At 38.4% G+C, this 22,421-nt stretch overlaps 1 protein-coding gene across 1 annotated transcript in view; it reads left to right on the top strand.

Moving 5' to 3' along the window:
- LOC145681193 (uncharacterized) overlaps positions 1-22,421 on the top strand; it is a 559,037-nt gene that overhangs the window by 13,123 nt on the left and 523,493 nt on the right. Inside the window, exon 2 of the mRNA XM_081752684.1 lies at positions 1,735-1,893. Coding sequence (XP_081608810.1) covers positions 1,735-1,893 — 159 coding nt within the window. The remainder of the gene's footprint in view (positions 1-1,734; positions 1,894-22,421) is intronic.

Raw genomic sequence — 22,421 nt, forward strand, 5'->3', positions numbered from 1 at the left:
TGTAGCTGCTTGACTGAAAGTCTGTAATTTACCTTTAAAAAGAGCCATAATTTAAAAGGGTTAAGAAACATTGTTTGGGATTGATATAGGTTAACGATTTGGGATAATTCAAAATTCAACCCCAATACTTTCACTTAAATGGCATAATTAACATTTAATACTAGTTCCTAATGCTTTTTCTTCAGTTTGAAACTTGTATTATGCGAGAAGAAGGATTTGATTTAAATCAAAAAAATCAACAAAAATGATTTTTTTTTTTTTTAAATCATGATTTTTTCCCAGCCTGTGAAAAGTCTTTAGACATTTTGGTACTTGTTTTGTACTAATACACGGGTATGTAATACAAAAACAAAGAGAACGTAGTCACAGTGGTTTTTGTCCCAGAGTAAAGTTGAATATCATTAGAGCGAATTTGATTGAGCACAAACTAAATTCGTTGTGCGTGATTCCCAAACGTATTTCAATGGTATTCTGTTCTGGAGATCTCCTTTTGATAATACACTTTCAAAGCCAAGTTTGAGACTAAGCGTATACACAGGGCTCATAGCAAGTCACTTTTTTAACTAAAAGTTACTTTTTTTTCAAGTTGGTCACTAAAAGTTACTTTTTTAAAAATTTGTCACTAAAAGTTACTTTTTTGGGTGGGAAAGTGACTTTCTCGTATGATTTATGTTTTGCAGTGGCAGTTTTCTAAGAAAAATATAAAAGTAAATGGAAAAAGGCAGAAACTTGTTACTGTTTACTATTCTGAAAGCTTCAGTATTTGCTTCCACATGTAAAACAGTCTGCTTTATTCTCACTTCAGCTTTTATTTTTTCTAAACTACAGTGGATGGTTGGTGTATGCTTAAGCTCTCAAGGTGGGGTTGAGAACCCTTCTGTGTCTATTCTTTCTTCTATCATAACAGCCTTTTAGTTTTCTCTCGTAATAGTTAACGATCCGCTCAACGTTGTGTGTTTGTGTGGTTCATCATGTTCATCTTGTGTTATGCTTCTTGTATGTTCTTAAGAGTAGGTGATGAATTTGAATATTTCATGACTTTGAGAACTCTCAATGCTAAGTTAAATATAATGTCTGGGATGAATAAATTCGGAAATAGGCCAGAACTGATTCCCTTACTCAGAAACTTCTTAGATCTGCTAAGTCTGCTTACCGTAACTACAAAGCATACTTAGAAAACCTAAGAAAGGAGGAAGCTCAAAAAGAAGAAAAGATGAAACAGAACAAACACAAACAGAGAGAGAGGTGATGGTGAAATAGACAAAGGTAAAAAGGGGCATGATGAGATTTTGGTAACATTTTCGTTTGCTTTTGGTCACTTTTTCATGTACTTTTGGTCACTTTTCAACTATTTACAAGAGACCAGACCACTGTGAGCCCTGTATACAGAGAGAAACGATTGAGGAAGTTTTATAGTAAATTTTCGGATGTGAGTATTTTTGGGTTTTATTGTGGAGTGAGTTGAGGAAGATTCCAACAACACTACTCCAGAGAGAAAATTCACCATAATTGATAACCTCTAAGTGGACATAACAATTAATAAACATAATGCAAATTACAAATTACCATCTCATCTATATTTTAAAAGAGCTCAGGTATGTAAGCATATAAAGAAAGCTTACTAGTAGTCCTACTTACTTCTATTTTTCGATAGGAAAAAAAAACTTTTTTTATCATTAAAACCCTTTGAAGATAATATTTATTAATAATATACTATTTGTTTTCTTTTTTCAGTACGTCGGGAGTTCGTTGTCAGAAGTGTTTAGAGTTCGGCCATTGGACGTATGAGTGCACTGGCAAAAGGAAGTACGTCCACCGATCATCAAGAACGTCACAGCTTAAGAAGCGATTGAAACAGGCGGAGGCTTCTGTACTACAACAGCAACAAGGACGGTAAGTATCCAGTTAAGAAATACTCTGCATGCTTTGACACGATGAGTGAATGATAATGCACTTGTGTAAAACAACAGTAACTGTGATTTGCTGAAGTTAGAGGTTATGTGCTGTTTTCGGAGATGTACCATCAGATGGTTAAATTTTGGTAGCTTCAACGACGTGCCCCACTAAAAAATGAAAATGAAATTGATTATAAAGTCACTCAGTTATGCCTTTTACACAAAAGGAAATTAATGATTAATGAAGATTTTGTATTGGCTGATATGGATACAATCAAAGTAAGCCCGGATTTATTTTTAAAGTCACTCAGTTATGCCCTTTACACAAAAGGAATGATTAATGAAGATTGTGTATTGGCTGATATGGATACAATCAAGGTAAGCCCGGTTCAATTCCGGGCGGGAGCTCATGTGGTTCGGATTTTACGTTAATCAATAGGCCACGTCTCATATAGCCTCGCTGCTGAAAGGAACGTTAAACTCAAATTCAACTCAATCAAGGTAAGAGTGAGTTCACTCAAGCTCAAAGAGCGATTAAATGTGTTAAATTCGTCTCATCTGGAGCATGATTACTTATTTCGAATCTTATTACTGAGGTAGGCCAGATTAGCAAATTAGGCGAGTCACAGGCGGAAATTTCTCAATGGTTTTGAAATCTCGCTGAAAAGCACAATGTAAAATCACCTTGATGATAAGATAGTAGGTAGAGCAATTTAGTGTACGGGATTCGGTTTCGTCCCACAACCTTTAATTACAGAAGTTTTGTTATATACAAATATAAGATCACTCTAATAGTTGTCCAAGAACCAATACAATGCTCTCTATGTAGTTTGGGTAAATAGGTATCCAAACGCCCAGGCAGCCAAGGGAAAGATACCACAGAGCTCAGGCAAAGTAAGTGATAATGGTTTAAGAATTTTCAGTGCTCCAGCAAGCAAAGAGAGGTTGAGGTTCTACAGAGCTCTAGGCAAGCTAAGTGATAATGGTTTAGGGATTCTCAGTGCCCCAGCAAGCAAAGAGAGGTTGAGGTTCCACAGAGCTCTAGGCAAGCTAAGTGATAATGGTTTAGGAATTCACAGTGCTCCAGCAAGCAAAGAGAGGTTGAAGTTCCATAGAGCTCTAGGCAAGCTAAGTGATAATGGTTTAGGAATTCTCAGTGCTCCAGCAAGCAAAGAGAGGTTGAGGTTCTACAGAGCTCCAGGCAAGCTAAGTGATAATGGTTTAGGGATTCTCAGTGCCCCAGCAAGCAAAGAGAGGTTGAGGTTCCACAGAGCTCTAGGCAAGCTAAGTGATAATGGTTTAGGAATTCTCAGTGCTCCAGCAAGCAAAGAGAGGTTGAGGTTCCACAGAGCTCCAGGCAAGCTAAGTGATAATGGTTTAGGAATTCTCAGTGCTCCAGCAAGCAAAGAGAGGTTGAGGTTCCACAGAGCTCTAGGCAAGCTAAGTGATCATGGTTTAGGAATTCTCAGTGCTCCAGCAAGCAAAGAGAGGTTGAGGTTCCACAGAGCTCCAGGCAAGCTAAGTGATAATGGTTTAGGAATTCTCAGTGCTCCAGCAAGCAAAGAGAGATTGAGGTTCCACAGAGCTCCAGGCAAGCTAAGTGATCATGGTTTAGGAATTCTCAGTGATTCAGGCAAGCTAAAGGGGCAGGGAACCACAGAGTTCCAGACAAGCTAAGTGATAATGGTTTAGGAATTCTCAGCGATTCAGGCAAGCTAAACGGGCAGGAAACCACAGAGTTCCAGACAAGCTAAGTGGTAGGGGTTTAGAAATTCTCAGTGCTCAAGGCAAGGAAAAAGGGGCTGAGGTCCTCCAAAACTCCAGGCAAGCTAAGTGGGTAGAAGACCTAGAGCTCCAAGGAAGCTAAGAGAGGGGGATGACCAGTCGAAACTGATGCCGATGAAAGTGTTACAGCGTGTTTTATAATCTGTCCTTTACAGCGGTGTCGCTAGTGTTTCCCTTCTGACACGTAACTTGATGATGAGGAGCGGGTCTGTTGCCTGCTTGCTCGTAGTAGTACTAGTGAGAGAGCATGTTGTTTTATTTACAAAGTGAAGATGAAATCTTTGAGTTTTAAGTCCCACGGTTATGCTGTGAGGGCTAAAGGAGACGGTGCTGATGAGAAATGAATGAAATGATGGAATGAAGAAAGTGGGAGGAATCACGAGGACCCTGGGAAAACCCATGCACACGATGTACAGATAAGAAGCGTGTGTTGTTGTTTACAAATATAAATCACATGTAGAAGGTAACAATAGTAACTCCTTGTATATTAACTTGCTAGAAATATTTAAGCAAGCTACTGAAGTCCCACTTAGAATTTGTGTTTGCAAACTCAGAACTTAGATAGGAAGTTCATGTGTGTACAACAAAAGTTTGAATTTAATTATGACAAAAATAATATTGAATTTACTTGTCCTACTCAAGATAATATAACTCCGGAATGTAGTTAAGAGTAGAATAGAGCAGCTACAGCATTAGCACAGTGTTAAAAAGAGACACCTCACAAACATGTTTATGTTAAAACAAGTCGAATCGAAAACAAAAATGGTAGACACGTTGCGTGCTAATTGACGGAGCGACAATGTGAGGGAGCAGATCACCGGAAAAATTCGCGGACAGGATGTTGTCCATCATGACGTGGGATCGAACCAAGGACTTCTCACACCAAACGTGAACAGTTTACCGCTGAAGCCACCTTGCATCTGCTAGACAGTTTATTCTGTCTGTCAAGTTTCAGTTTTTTGGGAAAAGTAAAAATTGACGTGAATTTCACAGTGCTGATGCCAAATTACACGATCTCTGTTACTCCTCACAACCACGTCTGTGTAGCGTGGTGCGATTTTTTGTACTGCATACTAATGACATTAACATCTGTCATACTCATTGGCCGTCGCATTGTTTTGATATTTTCACAAAATTATGTTGCCCTGCGGGTGTCTATTGATGTCAGGGAAGTGTGTAATATAAATTGATTTTTACAAAACAAGTAATGTTAAAGTATCCGCAAGGAAAACTTGTAGTCTAAAGAAAAAAAAGGTGTAATCGTGAGTGAGAAGGAAGCAAGAGAAGTTCACAAGTAGTTCGCTGTAGAGTCAAGAGATGGCTCTACGGTCCATTTGAGCAGTATTTTAGCTTTCAGTTAGCTTCAGTCCATCTTTTATTGTCAATAAGCGACCTTCGATAGAAAACTGGTTACTTATTAATTTCCAGTGAAACAGAAGATACAGACTGTTCTGTGGTAGAGTCAGGCCTGTAGCTAGGAAGTGACTATTGAGGACCTATCTTCTCTTGCGGCTATCTTCAAGCCTTCTTGAAACTTTCATTTGTTTGTTTACTTAAATATATGTTCAAGAAAAAAAAAAAAAAAAAAAAACAGCGAAGGAATTCTTGTAGCCTATTTCTTTGCAGGAAAAGAATATGGTTGTTGGGTTAATGGAAGACCCAATCGAAAATCCTAATTTTCCGGCGATTTTTTTTTTAACCGCTTTGTTATTGTAGAGGTTTCTGTTCGTATTGACTTGACAATAGTTCTTTGTGTCACTGAAGAAGGGGTGGATTTAGGATTTAGTCTGTTCTTGTTTTCAGAAATCGAAGTGATTTGTCGAAAGCAACATTCCATTTATTGTGATAATTAGGCTGTTCCGATAATTTCCTTTTTCTTCTCATAAGAAGCTCCAAATTGTTTTGGCTTCCGCAGCTGCTCTCACTGTTAGCTTAGTGACTAGCGCGCGCACGCGCCTTTGATACAAAAAATCTCGTTTCGATTCCCGGTGAGACAACATTAAAATTTGAACATTTACCATGGTTTGGATCCACCTTATACTGTAAATCCACTCTCATATAGCCTTGGTGCTCAAAGGAACAGTAAACTCCAATCGAATCAATAGTGGGGCATTCTGGTGCGTGGAGTCCTCGATTCGATCCAAGCTCGCGCCAAGTGAGCTTTGTGGTGGACAAGCACCATGTGCGTGGTTTTTCTCAGGGTTCTCCCATTTTCTTCATTCCATCATTTTCAGTTATTTCTCATCATCACCGTCTCCTTTAGCTTAGCCGGCATAACCGTGGGACGTAAAACAAAGATTTTATTTCAATTTTCAGCTGTTGTAGCCTCTTTGGGTTGTGCCTATTTTTTCTTGCATCGCACCTTCTATTAAATCCCTCACGATACAATTTGTTCCCAACTATGTCCCAACAACGTTTCTTCCTTTGCCTGACTTTGTCTTAACTATTTTTTTTTTTTTTTTTTTTTTTTTTTTTTTTAGCTCTACTATTCTTAAGAATTCCTCATTTGTTTTCCTTTCGACCCAACTGATTTCTATTCTTCTTCACCCACGTTTTACTAGGCTTCAACCATTGTTGGTTACTTTTGGATTTCTACCTCTTAATTCGCCACAATGACTCACCATGCTGGATTGATATCAAAATACTCTATTTTCTCCCGCGCTAACCAATTTATTTACACGAAAGTGTTAATCCTGCAAGTACACATTGGCATCCGTAGAATCCCAGTCACATTTTGAATTTATACTGTGAATTAGTTTTATCAGACTAATGGATAAGATTTAATGTAAATTTGTTTCCAGGCCTGAGTTTACGAAAACATTATACATAATTTTTCAATATGTTAAACCAGGTACCACTAGATTTGAGCTGTTTCGTCTGTTTGAGCTGTTAAGCGTTATATTACCGGTGCTTCGAGCGAGAGCAATGAACACGTGCGAGGTAGTTCGATCACGTACCAAGCAAGGTTTGCCCAAGTGGGGTTTTTGAGCTTTTTGTTAGTATATTGTTGGTACAAATAAGTTGATCACATTGAAAGTGATTTTTATCAGATTTTGCTCTTTCCTTGGGCGAATTAGATGATTTCGCGTTAAGATATACAACACCTTTCAACATAAGACCTTTATAAAGTTCGGAATGAATAAGAAACCTTACCTTAGCTTGAGATAATTGTAAAGCAAATTAATGTATGGATTATACATATAGCCTGTTTGAAGTAAAATATGCAATTTTATATTTTAGAAAATACTTTCGTGAATAGTGTGCTCATCGACTTGGCCTCCGAGGGACGTTATCCCTGATATGTTTGACGGGTTTAAGGCCATAAGTGCCGACACTGCCAATAAATATGTAGTGCATTAGTAAAACTATTAGTATTATTTTTTATTACCTTTGGTGGTAACACGAGTATTCTTCAGTAAAATAGTTCAGTTCAGTTATTTGTTGCTACTCTTCAAACAAGCATTCTGTAGAATCAACACCAGCAAAAGCGTAAAAATTCTTGTCAAATTTAAAAGCTTAATGTTCGGAGTTCCGAAGACTACGTAACGCTTACTATTTCAAGTGCTCAATTCAAAATTCCGTACTAGTTGAAATTTCGATGTACAGAGTGGTCCGAAAGTGGGCGTACCCCCCTTTAGATTCAATAGTATAGTGTTAGTTATGGTAGAATGTCTGCACACAGTTACCTTGAAGTCGTAAGAGTCATAAACATCGGTATGATCACCATCCATGTCGTAACACAGCTGACTTCTGCGCCAAGTTCTGGCAGATGTTTTGCGGAGATACTCCGAAGTCACGAGGGTGAAGGCGTGTTCCAGAGCTGCTTGTAATCCCTGCGTTGTGTGATATCGAGTGTTTCTTGTTGCTTTATGAAACCCCAGGGAGAATTATCTGGTGTCGTCAGATCGAGACTTCTTAGGCCAGGCAAAGGGAGCTGGTGAAGTTGCATAACCTCTTCCAATCCAGGAAATGTCTGATTCAGGTAATTGCGCACGTGAATCGCGAAATGCACTGGTGCTCCATCCTGCTGTATCACAACAGTGTCTTTGATACCATTTTCTTCCAGTTCAGGCACCAACCACTCACTAAGCATCTCCAGGTAAGAATGTCCATTAACATCCTAAAACTGTCAGAAAACACCAATTAGGGGTACGCTGTACAGTAAAGAAAGCTGCATTTTCTAGAAAAAAAAACGTCGTGGGAGAAGTATTCGGGAAATCCCGCAATTGAACACACAAAGCATCGGAAGTGAATACTTCAACAACAAAACCATTTATTTTACCTGGAAAATATTTAATTTCATTTGAGACATTTCGAAATACTTACTTTATAAAATATGAATTATATGTTTGTTTTAAATTAATTTTCTGGCAAGAACCGCTTTTCAAGAAGTGCTTGAGAAATTCCGGTAATTGAACGCACAAAGTATCGGAAGTGAATTTCAACAAAACATTTGTCGAATATCACTGAGGCTTCTGGGATGATTCGATCTACATTTGTTCATTCGTCCTTTAGATCATTAGACGAATATTTCACCTCCATCATTTCTGACTACCCCCTCACTTGGGGTGTATCAGCCCCTGGTGTACCATACATACTGCAGGGTACCACTTTCGGCCTTTTAAGTTTAAATTTTCAGGGTACAAACACAAGACACTCTAAGTTTCCTGTATAGATTTTGGCGGCATACCAAGGTAAAATTTCAAAATGGCGGCTTTTTTTTTTTTTTTTTTAAAAAAAAAAAAGATAATCCACGCTACAAAGCGCAATTTTCGGTGTTTTAAGTTGAAATTTTGAGAGTAGAAGCACGAGACATTCTAAACTTGCTGTATAGATTTTCTCGGCGATCCAATGTAAAATTTTAAATTGGCGGCCATTTTTTTTTTCAAAACAAGTGAATAGAAAATTGTTGCAAGTTGTGACAATGATAATCTTGAAATATAAATTACATTTTAACACTTGTATCCCAAAGGCATTGAAATATTTCGAAAAAAAAAAATAAACCTGAAAATACCCGAAAAAAACAAACATGGGCCGAGGTGTTTTTTTAATGGGTTTTTTCAAACCCTGTGAACGACAAACATGCTAAATTGATAAGCGTATCTGCACAACATACGGAAAAACATGTTTAATTATGATTTGATCTTAACCGTCGCACTGCCTAGATATTTTTTGTACAGACCGCAGCAAAAACCTGCAACATGAGCAGGTAAGTTTATTGTGAAACTACGCCTAAAAGCGCATTGAATCAACATAACTTCTAAGTGGCACGAAACTCAACTTAACTTATTTTGGAGCAAAAAACTTCGTTGTTTCACAATAAACTTACATGTTCATGTTGCATGTTTTTTTGCTGCGGACTGTACCACGGACTACCAAAAGGGGGTTATTTTGTGCCCACCTTTTAAGATTAAATATATCTCAGAAAATAAACAAATTAGAAACTATCACAAAAAAAAATCTACAGAAGCCGAAGTGAACAGTACACAGGATAAGACTAACAGTTAGTTATTCATTATGTTGCCATCTAGGAGTGAAACTTGTAAATCTGAGTCACGTCTCTTACCAACGGGGGTACTTTGTGCCCACCAACTTATAGCAAAGTTATGAGACACACTAGCATGAAACTTTCAAAATTAACATTACACGAGATAAGACTAACCGCGCAATTCAGAAAAGGCGGGATACAGCTATTTGTTATATTGCCATCTAGAAGTGACACTGCTAAATGTCAGTAACATCTCCTTCCAGCGGGGGAGGGAGTACTTTGTGCCCACCAACTTTTAGCAAAGTTATGAGACACACGAGCGTGAAACTTTCAAAATTAACATTACACGAGATAAGACTAACCGCGCAATTCAGAAAAGGCGGGATACAGCTATTTGTTATAGTGCCATCTAGAAGTGACACGGGGAGGGGTACTTTGTGCCAACCAATTTAAAATAGCAAATTTTATGAGAGACACTAACGTTCAGTTTGAACCACCGTAAGGTGTACGCTTTAGCTAAACGTGTTGAGCAATAACATATTTTCTTACAATTTTAAAGAAACGATTAGAAGAGTTATTACAAAAAAAAAAAAAAAATACTGTGGTGGGCACAAAGTACCCCCTCCCCCACATTAGTAGTCCGAGGGTTAACCTTTACAATTATATTTGCTTCATGTAGCTACTTTTATAAACTTTCTTTTTTAGCAGTTACGATGTATAATAATGATAATACAGTTATATTTTTTCATTTCCTCAGCAATTTGAAACTCTATTTATCACATTACTTGGCATGATAGGTTGAATAGTGTCGCTTGACGTTAAACATCGTTGAGCATCTTAATTTTTTTCGATATATTAAACGTCTATTAGGCTACTATTTCTGTCTTCTACGAAAAAAAAAAAAAAAAGAAATTACAAATCTCCCTAAGAGGAATTGAATGAACTTGAGATTGTTGACTTGTGTTTTACATAAACAGTCCTCTCCGCTCAAACTTCTCAATAGGGTGTCACAAATATCTAAGTGGAAACATTGACGTCACTCTGCTGGTTTGCTCATAACAATTCTGGCTGTTTACCTGATCAGATCGACCCAACAGCTTTTCGCGGACGAACATAGTTCTGAAGGAGTATGTGCTTAAACCTTTTCAAATGAATGCTGTAATGTTGCGAGCTGTGTTTCTTTTGCGATGCAGTTGGGTTTATTTGGAATCGAGCACCAATGATGGGTTTACTTTGCTATCTTGTGCGCTAGAAAATCACATGATTGTTCTATTGTTTTTAAAGCTTCCTACTTCTTATTAATACATATTCCAGTTGCGTACCTAGTCTTACTATAAATGCTGTCCGAGCTTTTGAGGGTGACTTACAAGCGAGCGACGTCAAGAGCGGTATCATGAAGCGTGAGTTATTGTTAAGTGAGCTGAAGAAATGTAAAGGTGTCAGTTGTAAATGTTCAAGATGGAATTGGGGCGAATATGAAAATCATGTGGCCGTGACAGCGTTGCACAAGGTAGGCAAATCACCAGGGAAATTTTCAAAACCCTCCAGAAGCTGCAAATTAGTTTAAAAAAAAAAAAGTTTATCGCATTATCCAGTGCTTTGTTGAGACTGCCTGCGGCAAGAAAGACACTCACAGTATGAACATCGAAATTTGTGAAAGCAGTACCGTGCGTCCGACGAAATCAAGTTAAAAAATAGTCAGTCATGTCTCGTGAGCTAAAGATATTAAAAATGTCTATGTCTCACATGTCAAGTGACCTGGGACTCCATGCTTACCAACAACGCAAAGGATATCAGCTGACAAATGAATTGAAGCGCCATAGGCTCCTAAAAGCACAGCACGCACTTAAGCGTTACGCCGCAAATGAGCACCGTCGAGTCCTTTTAACCAATGAAAAGTTTTTTGAGTTTTGAGGAAACTTTCAGTTCGCAAAAAGACAGGATATACATGCCACATTCTCTAGAAGCTGGTGAAAAAGCTCCAAGGATTCAGATGGGGGTCATGGTGTGGTGAGATGGTAGCCACGAGGGCACAAAGGAGCTCCATTTCTGTGAAAAGTAGGCGAAAACTTTAGCCACAGTGTACCAGGAGACGGTGCTTAAGAGAGTATTCAAGAATTTTACCAACACCCTTTTCCATGCCCAGAACGGGAGCTTCCAGCAGGACTCAGCCCCAGCACACAAGGCAGTGATAACCGAGCAGTGGCTGGAGGCAAATGTTCCGGACTTCATTTCTACTTCAGGTTGGCCTTCTGCTAATCCGGACCTAAACCCTTTGGGCTACAAATTGTGGTTCAAAATCTTCAGGAGATGGTTTGCAAGAAGAGATATCCCAATATTGAAAGTTTAAAGCAGTCTTTTCGGAAGTCAGCTGCAGATTTTCCAGTTGAGTATTGCGTAATGCAATTGATGAGTGGCCACAAAGACTTAAGAAATGTGTGTATGCTAATGGTGGCCATTTTGAATAATTATTTGTGATTTTGGTTCATAATGCATCTATGTAACTCATGTTATTAGAATATTAAAATATCTCTGACTATTTTATGTCAATGTACTTAAAAGTTTGGGAAAGTATTTATAGTGCGACTAGGTAGTTTTATTAATTTGTACTTTCAAAATCTTACGTAAAATCATGTAAGTAGCCCAGTGTGTACTTCGTGCATCAAAAAATAAGTGTATGTTTGCAAAGTTAACTTTTGGTAGTAGTACTATTTTTTTTTTCTAGAAGAGGGGTGTAGACAGTACAGGTGGAATGTCTGACAAACTGCCTCTCTTTACAATTTTTACTTCTTTTACTTTTGCGTAACGTAGGTTTTATTACTATTTCTGTTATTTTGCTTGACTTAGACTTTATTACTGTTTATGTGATAGGTTTTTGATATTTTATAGAACTAAAAAAATAAATAACTACATTTTAAGCCTTGAATAAAGATCCCCTGCAGTTATAATCATGACAAGGTTGTATTCCAAAAGTTATTTCTCGTAGAACGAGAAAATATGAAAGATTTTTTCCCTTTTTTTCTCTCTCTTTACGTGCTTTGTTCAGTCTTTTAGAAATCTGAGAAATCTCATTTTTCATGAAAGCAGTTATAAATCCAATTCAGCGCTCACACAAGTCCCAGCTTTCGTGTTTTCTTTTTTCATTTTCTTTTTCACGTGACTAACATGAGACCCGTTTCCCAAAAGAAAAATTATTCTTTTTTTTTTTTTTTTTTTTTTTTTTTTTTTTTTGGCCGCTGGTACGGTTATTGGTTCAGATAAAGAATATGAACTCTACCTTGTTCAACTGGTTTACAGTCAGTACGTTTTATTTTTTTAGACTCGCAGAGTACGAGGTCTGATCAAATATACGGTTAATAATTTGGTTAGAAACTAAGTAATAAGTTTACATGGAATTTGATTTAATATTCTTCAAAGTACTGTCCTTGGTTAGCAATGCACTTATGTCAACGTTGAATCCATGACTGGAAGCATTTCTGGAAGGGCGCGTCAGCTGCTCTGTCCTGGCCCTCTCAATGTTAGGAATGGTGTCAAAATGTTTTCCTTTTAAGAGTCTTCGTCCCGGCACAATTAAAATACCGCTAATTTTACAGTAATTATGTGATATCTTCAAATAGACAAATGATAATCGAAATGTGGAACAAGAGCGTCCTAGACAATATTATTTTACATGAGAAACCGTTATCACGACTCACTTATGTACTTTCGATTTCCAGCCATTTAGAAAATCGGCATTTATTTTCGCGTTTCTAAACACCTGAAAACGGAAAGCCACTACGTGACTTGTGATAACGGTACCTCACGCAAAATAATATTGTCTAGGGCGCTCTTGTTCCATATTTCAATTATCTTTTATCTATTTGAAGATATTACATAATTACTGTAAAATTAGCAGTATTTTAAATTTCGCCGAAATGAAGACTCTTAAGTGCTGTTTTAGTTTTTGAAAAGAGCCAGAAGTGGCATGGTGCTATATCTGAAGAGCATAGCTAATGTGGACAGACAGGAATATTTTTTTCGACCAAAAACTCGCGATTCGAAAGCAAGCACGGCGCGTTTTCGTGGTGAAGGAAGGAAGCCATTTGCCCATTGAATCAGCAGTTAAAATGTTTTCCATGGACCCATACGAGATGTTTAGTTCTTCGGAAAGCTCTCCAATAGTCATTCGCCTGTTTGAACAATTCATTTGTGTCACTTTTTTCACGTTTTCACCTGTTTTCGACGTCGAAGGACGTCTGGATCGTTGCTTGTTTTGAACCGACTACGTGTCGCTTTTGAATCGTTCATACCATTTGTAAACAATGGTATGCCACCGCTTTATCGCCATACACTAATTTTGACATTTCGTGAACGTCTTTGGCACTTTTTTTTTTTCCAGCTTAGAACAAAACTTAATGTTGGCGCGCGACAAACACTCTTAACTCATCCTCACTCTTCTGTCTCTGGAATCCAACTAACATGTCACAGTTCATAGAAACTCGACACTGACTATACCAAAGGCTTAGGCCACCGGGCTTACTGGTTGAAATGGATCCAACGTCGATAGATGACACTGTGCAACTACATTCACTGTAAGTTTGAATCCAGGGCAGGCACGTAGCCAAGGGGGGGGGGGTCCGGAGGGTCCGGACCCCCCCTTCGAGACCAGAAGTGAAAAAATTAAGAAAGGATAAAACAAAATGAAATGACAAAAAGAAGGATCAGCGTTAAAAATTAAAAAGAAAACTACAGGAAGTTTTTGCTTACTCTTTCTTATGAGGAGATTTATATTACTTGCAATATGGTGGCGACGTAAGCGAGGTATTCTGGAAGAGTAAGGGAATTTGAAATTTCAAGAAAAGTTATGGAATTCTTAGAATTCCTGCTACTAGTCAGGGAGATTTTAAGCTTTCGAAAGCATAAGTGCCGTTGTGTAACAGCGTGGACATTTTTAATCATAACTTTTCGTCATCGCATCCTTGCAGTATCAAACATGTTATTTCAAGGACAATTTTCTGTTGCTCCTTTAACCTGTCATTTGGAACCGACAGTAGTTGACAAAATAATAAAAACAAAAAATTATGTTGAAAGAAAGTTCTGTTAGCATTTGATTCAACAGAGAAAGGAACGCATATATTGTAAAACTAGTTGAATATACACATGCTTCGCACAGGGGCTGTATTTGGAAGTCAACGCCTGTGGGAGTATCACCATTGATCTCAGCGACCGCGAAAACTATGGATTTGACACTAATATCGGTCATTTTATATTACTTTTATATGTCTTGGTATCTCATCCCCTCTCCGTTGACCCCCGGCCTGGAGCCGAATAGCGTGAATTTGGAAGTTAGTGCGACTGGAGTTTCACCATTGATTTCAGCGACCGCAAAAATATGAATTCGACACTAATAGCTCAAGTGGTAGAGCGTTGGCTTTGCATTCGGGAAGTTGTGGCTTCGAATCCCGCTGCCTACCATCCTGACTGAGGTTTTCCAGGGTTTCCCTCAGTCCTACCAGGCAAATGCCGGGATGGCATTTACTAGAAAGGCCCTGGCCGATACCTTCCCAAATCCTTTCCATTGTTAATGTTATTGGATATCCAATGTAAAATGGCCTCTGAGCTGTATCTGGTGATTGTTAAATAAATAAATAAATATTGGTCATTTTCTACTACTTTTACATGTCCCGGTAAACGCCCCCTTGAGACCCCCCTGGTTCGAATTTCGAAAAAAACGTTTAACTCTGGTCTGGAGCCTGGACCAAGGTATTCGTGACTAAAATTTGGTAACTTTCGGTCAATTTGTCTGGTTCCCAAGTCGGTTCCGGTAAACGCCCCCCTGAGAACCCACTGTTTCGAAATTAAAAAAAAAACGCTTCGTCTTGATCTGGGGCCTGGGCCAAGGTACCCTTGACCAAAATTTGGTAACTCTCGGTGAACTCGTCTGGTCCCCAGGCCGCACACAGACAGACAGACAGACAACCAAAGAAACAAACTCTTTATTTTATTTATATTAGAAGATAGTTTACAAGAAAGTAATCAGTATGTACTGTTTATAATAATTGAGGTCATAACGAAAGGAAAATTGTTATATTTGAATAAACAGGAGAAGGACGTAAATATTGCAAAATCTTTTTCAATACTTTTTTTTTTATTATTTTGCTCGAAATTTCTTCCTAGTTTGTTATTAAAATACTTGCCAACATATCCTCATTTTATTGTCCTCACAAACCAATATATGTTGATAGTAAAGTAGTTTAGATTGATAGAGCTTCTGGGCCATCAGAATTTCATGTCACCCCCCACCCCCCCGTTACGAAATCCTGGCTAAACAAACCAATATATGTTCCAGTAAAATAGTTTAGAGTGATCGAGCCCCTTTTTTGATGACCACAGTATTTCATGTCATGGACCCCCCCCCCTTCACGAAATCCTGGCTACGTGCCTGATCCAGGGTTTGCCCAAGTGGGCCCAGGCCGAAAAAACCCAGTGGTTTTTTTCGGGTTGAACCCACCTGAAAAAACCCACTTTAAAACGCACCTGGGTTTTTGACCTATTTGTTAATATATTATTGGTACAACTAAGGTGATCACATTGTAAGTGATTTTCATCAGATTTTAGACTTTCCTTAGGCGAATTAGAGGCTTTTACGTTACAACAACATTCAACATACGGTCTTCATAAAGTTCTGAATGCACTGAATGAATTAAAAAAACAAACAAAAAAAAAAAAACACCTTAGCTTAAGATAGTTATAGAACAAGTTAATGTATGGATTATGCTGAAAGCCTATTTGAAGTACAATAAGCAATTTTGTACTTTAGAAAATATTTTCCGTGAATAGTATGCTCGTCGACATCAAGGGACGTTATCACTCATACATTTGACTGGTTTAAGGTCATAGGTACCAGTACTAATAGTACATTAGCATTATTTCTTACCTTTGATGTAAAACAAGTTTCTTCAACTAAAATTTGGTTTTCCAACAATAACAGTTTAGTTCAGTCATTTGTTGCTACTCTTCAAATAATTATTCTGTAGAATGAACACCAGCAATAGCGTAAAAATTCTTGTCAAAGTTAAGAAGCTTAATGCTCGGGGTTCCGAAGACTATGTAACGCTTACTATTTCAAGTGCTGAGTTCAAATGTCCGTACTAGTGGAAGTTTTGATGTACACGCTGTGAAAGAAGTGCTCGGGAAATTAAACGCAGAAGGATCGGAAATGAATACTTCAACAATAAAACTATTTATTTTACGCTTAAGCCTGCCATACGCCCCGTTTTTGGGCCCGAGTGTCCCGCGTCCCCGTAAATTTAGTCGGGACAAGGAAATTTCCCCCCCTTTTTTTTAAAACTCTGTTCCATTTCTGCTATCAATATCAGCTTATTCGAAAAGTGAAAAAAAAAAAAAAAATCTAAAGTTCTATCTGAAACTCATTCTCTGTCTACTTAAACTGGAAGTAGTTAAAACATACCACTATTTGTGATTTCAACATCGATTTTTGTTGATCGGAAACTGTAGGAAGTAAATAGAAATGGCTTTCTGGTATGGATTCAACGTCTCTAGAACAGGTTCCGTTTCCGACGGATATAATTAGGGACCATCAATATTGCCCACCATATATATATATATATACACCCTCCATTCCAAAAGAAACCGAACGTTTTAAAAAAACAAAAAAGCAATGTACATTTTGGAACAAATCATTTTTATTAATCAATGTATTCCCCTTCTGCATCGATACACATATTTGCACGCTCCAACAAGTTGTCAAACGACTTCTCCATGTCCTTTATTGGAATGGTCTTTAGGATGGCGGTCGTCGCCTTCTCAATTTCATTAATCGATGCGTGCCACTTTCCTTTCATCGCCAAATGCAGTTTCGGGAACAGATAGAAATCGCACGGAGCGAGATCTGGTGAATAGGGCGGATGATGCAACCGAGTAATGTGATTTTTGACCAAAAATTCAGTTACAAGTCGCGAACGATGTGATGGTGCATTATCGTCCAAAAGAGTCCAACTGCCGATTTCGCGATATTCGGGCCGAATACGACGAATTCTTGCCAGCAAACGCTTCATGACGCCTAAGTAAAAGTCTCCAGTGACTGTCTGGCCGGGCTGAACAAATTCTTTGTGGATAATTCCTTTTGAATCGTAAAAACAAATCAGCATCACCTTAACTTTTGACTTCACCAAGCGACTTTTTTTGGGTGTTCCTTCATCCGGCGCTCTCCATTCAGCACTTTGCCGCTTTGTTTCGGGCTCATATTCAAAACACCACGTCTCGTCACCAGTTACAATCGATTTCAAGAAGCTTCGATCCTGCCGAGCACTTTTAACGATGTCTTTGAAATGCACAATTCGATCAACTTTTTGGTCTTCGGTGAGTTTGTGTGGTACAAACCGCGAATTAACCTTCTTAAGGCCCAAAACTTCGGTCAAAATGCGGTATGCGGTTGTTTGAGGAATGCCTAATTCCATTTCAATAACTTTCACCGACTATTTTTTGTTATGTTTGATGAATTCACGCACTTTTTCGATGTTTTCTTTCGATAATCCGGTTCTAGGTCGGCCTGATCTTTCGTCATCATCCAGCGTCTCTCTACCCGATTTGAATCGCCTGAACCACTCGTAAACTTGCGTACGGGATAGACACTCATCACCATATGCATTTTGTAGCATTTGGTGCGTTTCACTAAAAGTTTTACCCAGTTTAACACAAAACTCAATTGCAGCTCGTTGTTTGAAACTCATTTTCCGACCGATGTACACAACACACTGACAGTTGAACGCAATAACTTTGTTGCCGTGCATCCAAATGTCATGACATTTATATCAGTTGTCAATGAGGGACTACGCCATCTACCGGTAAAATATTACAACTATTTGTGGCACTAGTGGTACTAGTGGTACTATTTGTTTTCAAAAGTTCGGTTTCTTTTGGAATGGAGGGTGTATATAATATGTATATGTGTGTGGGAAGAGTATTAAATTTAACTTAATCTATGTTTAAAGGAATCCAATATATTCTTGTATTTATTTACAGAACACAAAATAGGCTAAAATTATGGGTAATGGTTTAATGATAATTTCACCTGCTATCGACTTCTAATAATGACTAGAAATAAACTAACAACACTTTGTTTTAAGTTGTAGTGCAGAAACTCTTGTGACGCTATTCGAGTTGCAGAATCGCAGAAGCTACACACTTGAGCAGTGTTTCAACATGGTTTCGCACTTTTCACCCTTCCCCAACTCCTTGCAAGTCTGAAAAGTATCGGTAATCTAAAGACCATTGACCACCATCATACTATAGGAGAATTAGTGTTGCAGGCGGATAAGATTTTAACATGAATTTAAGTAATGAGTATTTATTGAGAAATGAATAGCTAAATAGAAAGTAAATACACTAAAAGAAACAAAAAAAAAAAAAAGTATTGATCCGCCGGTCAATCGCGTCAAGATAAGTCTGCTCATAGAAAATGTTGTTATCGTTCAAATCATTTTGAAATAACCTGTATATTTCCTAAACAGTGCATCTTCGACTCAATTTTGACGTCATAAGCTTTGAAGACAAACTGGGCAAAAGTGAGAATGGGCTAAAAATATATATATATATATATATATATATATATATATAGATTTATTTGCTAATAGTTTATTCAACTTTATTTATTAGTTTTTAGTTCTTTCTAGAGAATTATGCAGAGAATTTTTAATATTCTTGGGTTTGCGAAAAAAATTTAAAAAGATTAAAAATGGTAATTAACTGATGACTATGATGCATATTATATTGTAGGGGCCGCGGTGGCTTAGTGGTAGAGCGTTCACCTCTGGTGCTTTGGGTCCTGGGTTCGATCCCAGCCCCCGCCAAGTAGACTTTGTGGTGGACAAACACCATGTGCGTGGGTTTCCTCGGGGTTCTTCCGTTTCCTCCCACTTTCTTCATTCCACCATTTCATTCATTACTCATCATCACCGTCTCTTTTACCCAAACTAGCATTATGTGGGACGTAAAACTCAAAGATTTCATTTCGTTTTCATTTCATATTATCGTCTTGTATTATATTATAAGCACAGACATAGCTCGACTTTTCAATAAATTACTCATTTCTAAACGAGAGAATTTTTTCGTTTATCTTTCATGCCGGTAATTTTATATATAGGAATATATAAAATCTTCTGCTTCTTCTTTTTTCTTTTTTGTGGGAAATATTCCAAAACGTTAGCATAAGTGATTGGAGTTAGGAAGATTCCGCGAGAGCGGAAGGAATATTGAGGGGTGTTAATTTTCCGTAGAAAGGCGTGAGCGTGCGTTAATTCAAATCCCAGGTGCTTGTGGCAGCTCGGAAATGATGGGGATGGCGTCGACGGGATTCCTTCTTAAGCGTCGACGATTTTTCTTCTGGAAAAAAAGAAAAAAAAAGCGTTTATAGCATTAATGTGTATGAATAACTTCCACATGGAAGGAGCACTCCAGCGCTCGTCGATCCTCTGTTTGCATTTGGCTTTCATAGGCCTTAGATATGCAAAGCTATCAAGAAAGAGGAATGGAATTTGTGGAACGGATCGATGGATAAAATTATTGAATCAGGTCCAGAATAAATAACACCCGGCGGCTATGTTTATAAATATGCGTTGTTACCAGCAAAGACGAGGCCAAGAAGTATATATATGCTGATAAACTGTTTTTCGAGATGCGTCCCAATTTCAGAACGGTTAATGTTCAGTCAGGCATAGAGAATCGCATAGCATTCTCACTTAATAATTCGAAGATTTTATTTTGAATCCACAACACTGTCACGTTCTCGTATTTTTATGAATCGTAAGAGAAACACTGGGTTCGTACCTTTAAATTGAGCTGATTTATATCTTAATGTAAGACCAACTGTGATATTCTATATTCTAACGATACTGGGATTCTATATGTAAACCTTCGGTATATTTAGCCAATATTTAATAACAAGCCATCTAACATGCCCATTCATTGTTCACTACCCATGCTTTAATGCACTCATTGGGCTTACGCATGTCTCTGGACTGGGAATGATACAGTCCTAAACCTAAAAAAAAAAAAAAAAAAAGTTCTAAGAGTTAAATCCGTTGAGCGAGGAGACCATCGTGCTAATACCTTGTATTCAGCCAGTGCGTATTATTGGTTCCGTGGTCACTGAAAGTTTCAACAAGGTTGTAATAATAATAATAATAATAATAATAATAATAATAATACCTAGTTATATCATAAATACTGTCACATGTTTGAATCGAATAACACAGAGAGTATTAACACCAAGGCAATTTATTTTGGCCATGTTTTACATTGATATGTTGTACATCTGCCGCACGAATCATTTTTCGAAATGTCCTTCCTTGGCTTTGATGCAAGCACGAAGTCTGTCCGGCCACTGGTCAATGGCATGACGCACCGTGTTCATGGAAAAATTCACTGCTCGGGTCAAGGATTGTTTCAGACTGTCGACCGATGGATGGCGTTTATGGCAGACCTTTGCCTGAAGGACTGCCCAAAGTTTGTAGTCCAACGGGTTAAGGTCCTGCTAGAAGGCCATTCAGCGGTAGAAATGAAGTCAGGGACGTTCCGTGCCAGCCAGTCCTGGGTTGTTTTCGCCTTGTGGTCTGGAGCAGAATCCTGCTGGAAGGTCCACCTTTCTCCAGGGAACATGGTAGCAGACAGTGGTTTCACTATAAGTGTTAGCACTGTGTCCTGGTACACCTTGGCAGATGTTTTAACATCTTATTCGCAAAAATGCAGCTGGGTTGTGCCTGAGTAGCTCACTCCCCACCAAACCATCACTGAGGCAGGATGATGTGCCCTCTGAACCCTTGAAGTTGCCTCACCAGCTGCAGTAGATGACGTGACATACACACGGTCATTTTGGGCGTTATAGGCCTGCTCAATTGTGAACATCTTTTCGTCAGTGAACAGAATCTTTCTGTGCAGATTGTTGGCGTAACGCCGCAACAGTCTCTTTGATTTAAGGACTCTCTGCAACATTAATGTTTGGGTCAGAAAGTGACCAGTCCGTCTCTTATACGCCCGTAGATGTAGGACACTCCTGAGCACACGAGACATGGAATTTCTGCTGATGTTCATCTCAGCAGCCATCACAATTTGTGTTCGAACAGGATTTCTTCGAATTCTTGCTGCGATTGCTTTCTGGACCTGCGGGGTTTGTACCATTCGTGGTCTGCTACTCCTTGCGTGATCAGCTGCCGTACCAGTCGCGGTGTATCGCTGTATGGCGCGATACACGAATCTCTTGCTGATTTGTAGTTGTTTCTGGAGGTTGAAAATCTCACCTGTTATCTTCCCGGCCTTGTGTAGTGCAATTACTGCTACAAGAAGAATATAAATTTACTAATACACTGTTAACATCTTATTTTGATATTATTTGCAGAATGTAATATACTTAAGACCCCATAACATCTGGCTTAATGAAATAAAGAAGAAACATGCTTGTTAAAGTTGATACGTTGAGTTTTGTAAAAAATTGTATTTTATTTTTTTTTCCCTTTCTTTCTTTCATAAAGGGCGTTAGTGATGAATTTCAATCATTCCTTCATCAATCCCCATTTAAATGAATGACCAGTATTAAATTTTTAAATTGTTTTGAATCAACGATATTGAGTACAACTTAAAAAGACCTCTTCTGTGAAATTTTATAAATGGCGTTTGTTAAAACAGTCCTCAACAGACCTTTCATCCCCATTCTAGACTCCGAAAATGTGTACAGTTACGCTGTTTGCTCTGGGTGTTTGTCAAAACAACGGTCAGCGTACTTGCTCTATCGTATTTGATAAACCGTTGTACATGAAAGCCGCTGAGATGATTGTATCTGAACAGCAAAGAAGTGATTTTATAATGTTACCATTCTTACCGAGAGGATTCCATCTTCTCATGTCCTTAATGGGATCGATAGAGGATATTGCAATATCCTATGTGATGCTGTAAACAAACAATTCCACGCATCAGTGTTTACATACACCACCACGTGGTTCGGCAGAAGGATCTCCCACCAGATGGATCTACAGTCACATGCAGACTACGGCTTCTGGCCCCTCCCACGGAGCAGAAGACGGCATCGGAGCAGCAACGCCACCGCCACCCAAAGGACCCTATAAATTGGATGGACGAAGATAACTCGAGACCAGTTTTCTAGTGACCCTCCTGTAGTCTGCTACGGGACTTTTGGAGTAACCTAACCCCAGGCGCCTAGTCTGGTACGGAACTACGCTTATCCTATCTCCTGGCTTAGC

This window comes from Thermobia domestica, chromosome 3, assembly GCF_964235325.1.
Source record: "Thermobia domestica chromosome 3, izTheDome1.hap1.1, whole genome shotgun sequence".
In the NCBI taxonomy this organism is placed as follows: Eukaryota; Metazoa; Arthropoda; class Insecta; order Zygentoma; family Lepismatidae; genus Thermobia; species Thermobia domestica.